This window comes from Eurypyga helias, unplaced genomic scaffold (genome assembly GCF_000690775.1).
Source record: "Eurypyga helias isolate BGI_N326 unplaced genomic scaffold, ASM69077v1 scaffold43920, whole genome shotgun sequence".
Taxonomy (NCBI): domain Eukaryota; kingdom Metazoa; phylum Chordata; class Aves; order Eurypygiformes; family Eurypygidae; genus Eurypyga; species Eurypyga helias.
In genome coordinates this window covers 257-5,175 of record NW_010227120.1, presented here as the reverse complement: position 1 = coordinate 5,175, position 4,919 = coordinate 257, and the positions used below count along the sequence as shown (strand labels likewise).

At 46.0% G+C, this 4,919-nt stretch overlaps 1 protein-coding gene across 1 annotated transcript; it reads left to right on the top strand.

Moving 5' to 3' along the window:
* The first annotated feature begins 487 nt into the window (after nucleotides 1-487).
* On the top strand, nucleotides 488-4,719 carry LOC104512418 (glyoxylate reductase/hydroxypyruvate reductase-like). The gene is made up of 5 exons (XM_010155389.1): nucleotides 488-870; nucleotides 1,765-1,936; nucleotides 3,259-3,437; nucleotides 3,985-4,081; nucleotides 4,456-4,719. Exons 1-5 carry the CDS (start codon nucleotides 489-491, stop codon nucleotides 4,607-4,609), a joined length of 984 nt encoding a protein of 327 aa, XP_010153691.1. The 5' UTR covers nucleotide 488; the 3' UTR covers nucleotides 4,610-4,719.
* The last annotated feature ends 200 nt before the right edge of the window (nucleotides 4,720-4,919 follow it).

Sequence of the window (4,919 nt, the reverse complement as noted above, 5' to 3'; positions counted from 1 at the left end):
ACTCCAGAGTCCATAGTTGACAAATTATAGCTCTGCTATATTAAACAAGACTTTTCCTGAGATAGCCGCAGTCTTGCTAATTAGTTAATGTAGTTGCAGAAGCGGCAATCAAAGGCAGAACTTGGGGGCTAAGTGGCACCCTTCCCCTCGCGTGCCTACATTCTTAAATTATCTAGGCTGCAAATATCGACTGTTGAGCAGGAGTAACACCCAGGAGCCCCTTTGTTTACGTGTTAGCATAGCCCGTGTGCCAAAACCAATGTTTTCTTGTCTTACTAACAAGATTATATAAAAATAGAACGTCCTGAAAAACACAGGAAGAGCTCAAGAGTTCTGCTTGTGGGAGTGAATGTGTCTTTAGCCAACTCTGCCATCAAGTGGGAAAACAGCATGTCATGGAGGCAGTAAATTCCCCTTTTCTAAAAAAAGGTATAATGGGTTGCTGAAGGACATGTCCTTTGGGTTTTTTTTTGTTGTTTTGGTAGGGCATGGAGGGTCAGGAACTGCCTTATGTGCTAATTGACTGTGTGGGAGGGAAGCATGGAGTGTATGAAGACCATGTTGAATTCCTGGAGAAACATTTTCACCTCATCACCATGAAAGAACACCTTGAAAACAAGAAATTTCTCGGCAAAAAGATCAGAGCTATTTATATGTGGTATCACAGACCAGTTATTAACGAAGAGCTGCTCCAGAGCTTGCCTTACTTGAAGATAGTTGCAAGCTCTGGAGTGGGAATAGATCACTTGGACCTGAACCTCCTCTCCAGCTACGGTGTGAAGGTGTCCAACACTCCGTTTGCTGTTTCCACTGACACTGCAGACTTTGGGATGGCTTTGATGCTGGCGTCTTCCAGGAGACTTGTGGAAGGTAATAACCGAAATGGTTTTAGTCTTTTTATAGGAAAGGTGACTCTTCAAAACATGCAGTTAAAAAGTGTGTGCTGATGCAAAGCTTAAAAGCAGAAATACAGGAAAATACAGGGATTAGGAAAAAGTTAAGACAAATCTGTCGTGTTGACAATAACTTGAACGCAGTGCATACTGTTTCCAAACAGGCATATCAGCAAGGTAGATGTGTTCCTTCTTCAGACAGCCCTAAATTCAGGTCTCTTCTCCCTCAGACCATAGCCACTTACTTGTCCTACTTGTTTACTGCAGTCTTGCTTTTCAAGTTTTAATAAAAGGGGATTAAAAGGAGATATTTTCAAGGAGGCTTGAAACCTGTCTTTGCCAAGCTGACAGGTACCTGAGTCATTATAAACAAGCTTTCGAGAAATCTGTCCACCATGCCCCAGTTTTCCCTGCCAAATTTGGTTATCGGTAAGACAGCTGGGAATCATATTTTGGCCTTGCTGCAAGTCTTGGCGATACCGGTTCATCATTCGCACCATTCAGTGTTTACGGTACAGGTGACATCCGTGGCACTGCCAGTTTCATAAGCCCTGCTGAGGAGCCACCATGAGTTAGAAGCTGCGTTGCCAAGGTTCATTTCAATGTCGCAGTGATCCGTACTGCAGGCAGGGGGAGATGATGGGCTGCTACGTGATGCACATCGAAGAGAGGTTGCTGCTTTGGCCTTTCCTTCCTTACTTGCCAAAGAGGGGCTGGATATGTTTCTATCCTAAACAAGAAATTGACATTAGATGTCATGCTGACAGCGCAGTGTTAACTCACTTCGTGTCCAGAAACACAACAACACTGTGTTACGGCTCCTCTGCTTCTGCCTTGTCCTATGATTTTTCCTTCTTTTCCCTCCTCCAAGGCTATCAGATGGCAGTCTCCCCAGACACAGAATATTTCCCTGCTGACTGGCTGGGGTCTGAGGTTTCTGGGGCGACCCTGGGGATCGTGGGAATGGGCAGCATTGGCTACAAAGTGGCCAAGAGAGCCAAAGCCTTTGAAATGAAGATTTTGTACCACAACAGGAATCAGAGGTAAAGCTGGTTCGCGGCACCATGGAAAGTCTGTTTTGCCACTGATTTTAAACGTTATTTCTGCCTTTTACTGTCAAATCGATCTCCTGTTCTCTCTATCTTAGGATGGGATGATGTGCTCTCTGCACCTGTTGTTATTAAATGTTGTGCCAGGAAGCAGCAAGGGCCACAGATCGTGGCCAGGTTTACCCAAGAGTCCAAATCACCAGGCGAGCTCATGGTGATGAGATGCGGCAGAGGCCAGACTGGGGCTGAGGGGAGCTGGAGAACAGCCCTCCTGTGGCACTGCTGGGGCAGGGGCTGATGTCCCCAGGGGAGAGCTGCCACAGGGTCTTGGGATGTGGGGCTGGGCAGGGACAGCCAGGGCTGGTGGGGCCCTCAGGGCCATGACAGGAAGTCACTGCCTTACTATTGGCTCTTTAAGTGGCAGAGTATGTACACTTGCTTCAAGACAGTCATTAATTTACCAGTTTATACAGAAACAAAGTCAGGAAGGAATGGGAGCGAGGCATCACACTGGTCTCCCCATGAGTCAGGCCTCCCTGGGCCTTCCTGTCACGTTGGTGACATTGCAATAGATCAAGAGAAGGAGAAATAGCCTGGGACGACATAAGTCCTGTGACTGGTGTGCAGCAGGGATGCAGGCAGAGCCATGTCGCCCTTTCAGAGCCAGCTGACAACGAAGAGCTGGCCTTTACAGCCTGTTTGCCATCTTCCAGATGAGGTCTGTGTGCCCTTCACGTACGCCACGACTCCCATCAGGCCCGTCCCTTTTCTTCTGTGGGAATCTGGTGGGAGCTGCGCAATACATGCCCCAACCTTGTCCTGATGTGGACTGAATGCACTGGCAGGTCCTGCAGCTTGTGGTTTCATGATGCACAGAGCAAGCAGACTCCTGCTGACACCAAGTTCTGAAGATCTGACCCCTGCCCCGTCTTGTGGCTTTCCTCAGGAATTTTCAGGTGGCTTTTCAGAAGGAAAGTAATTCACGTCAAACATCAGTCTTGCTTTCGAATTGAAAAAAAAAATCCCCATTACAACCAGAAGCTGTGACACAAATGCATTTATTGCATTAGTTATTCAGTGCATTTACATGATACTCATTTCTTATTTCCATCCCAACAGGTACCTTTGTGTATAGTGCTCTTGGTATTGTGGGATAAAGCTTAATGTTTTTCTTCCCTGAGTTTTGGCCGGATAACTGCCTAACTGCTGTGCACTACGGAGTGAAGAAGACAATGAAGGAGCCTTTTCTTTAGTGGTGATTTGAACTTTTTCTTGTTGGTCTCCACTGGAGCTTAATTTTTGGTTCTTCCCCTCAGAAACAAAGAAGAAGAAAGTGCTGTTGGAGCTATTTACTGTAAGAAGATAGATGATTTGCTCCAGCAATCAGATTTTGTGTTGCTCTCTGTGAACCTGACTCCACAGACACACAAACTGATTGGGAAGAGGGAGCTGGAGCTGATGAAACCCACAGCTACTCTCATTAATATCAGCAGAGGTAGGGTGCAGAATAAACAAGACTGCAGTATGGTTCGCTGGCATAAAAAGTCCTGCGAGAACCCAACCCTAATATTGAGTCTGTCACTCTGAAATTTTCAGTAAATTCTCTGATTACTGGTTTACTTAGATGTCCTTGGTCCTATCTCAGCAAAACATTTAAGCATTTCTGTAATTACGAGCAAGCGGGTCTCTGAAATGTTTGTGAGCTCGGAGTGTTAGCAGCCCACGTATATTTGTATGATCTCCTCTTTATTTCTTCAGCGCAGTGTTGTTGCCAACAAACACCAGGGTGGCACAGCCCACTCTGAAGTCTGGCACTGTACTTTGTGTTTTATGGTGCCTTTTAAATGCTGCCTTTTAAAATTCCTGACTGTCCGGCTCTGCTGCACGTACCTAAGCTTCCCGCTCCACCACCCTCTCTCTGCTGCGCTTCTGCTTTGTGAACACTGCTAGCCCTGCTGTTTGCCTGACCACCGTGCCCGAAAGGACCGTGAGAGAACAGTACGGAATACCAAGCTAAAAGTATCCTTCTTACTCTAACCCAGGTCTGGTTGTGGATCAGGATGCTTTGGTGGAAGCCCTTCAAAACAAAGTTATTAAGGCAGCTGCTCTGGATGTGACATATCCCGAACCTTTGCCAAGGTAGAACACGTATTTAAGTTAAAAGTGAATGAGCGTATGTGTGTGATTCAAACGAGGTGCAAGTTTGTGTGCGCGTGAGAAGTGGCGTCATTTTGTTAGCAGGAGTACATGATGCGGGTACGCTAGTTCTGCTGAAATGATGCCCCCAATCCTTCCATCCTAGCCAAACAAGATTTGCACTGGCACATTCGGGGGATTTGCTGCATAAAAAAAAAAAAATGCAGTCTGGGCAGCGTTTGTCTCTGAGTCCGCTTAGGTCATGCAAGTAGCTTTTCTTTTTAACTATTAAATATTTCCCTGCCTCGCTTCAGGTGACGAAGTAACAGATGAAAGCTCTGTGAGTGACTAGCTCTGTATTTCTTTCCCTCTCCCAGGGATCACCCTTTGTTAAAGCTGAAGAATGTTACGATAACTCCTCACATTGGAAGTGCCACCGGAAAGGCGTGCCGCCTTATGATGGAAAACATGGTGGAAAGCATACAAGCGGGTCTTACAGGTCTTCCTATCCCTAATGAAGTGTTACCGTAAAGCGGCCTGCATTTAATCTTAATGCCATTAGTGTTTATCCTGGTGTGAGGAAATGATGATTTGGCCACTCTTCCTGTAATTATTCCATGCGTGTTACACAGATAGAATGTATAATGCATCGGTTTAATTTATTTAAATAGCCAAAAGAGATTCCGTGTGGAAAACAGAATTTTGTCATGAATCTCAATTAAAAACTCTGAAGCCCATAGTCCTGCACCTGTGTAATTTATTTGGCTCGCATCCTCTTAAAATCGCCCATCGGCGTTAACACCGAACCGCAGCTTAACTGGCGTTGAGGTGCCGCCGCCGA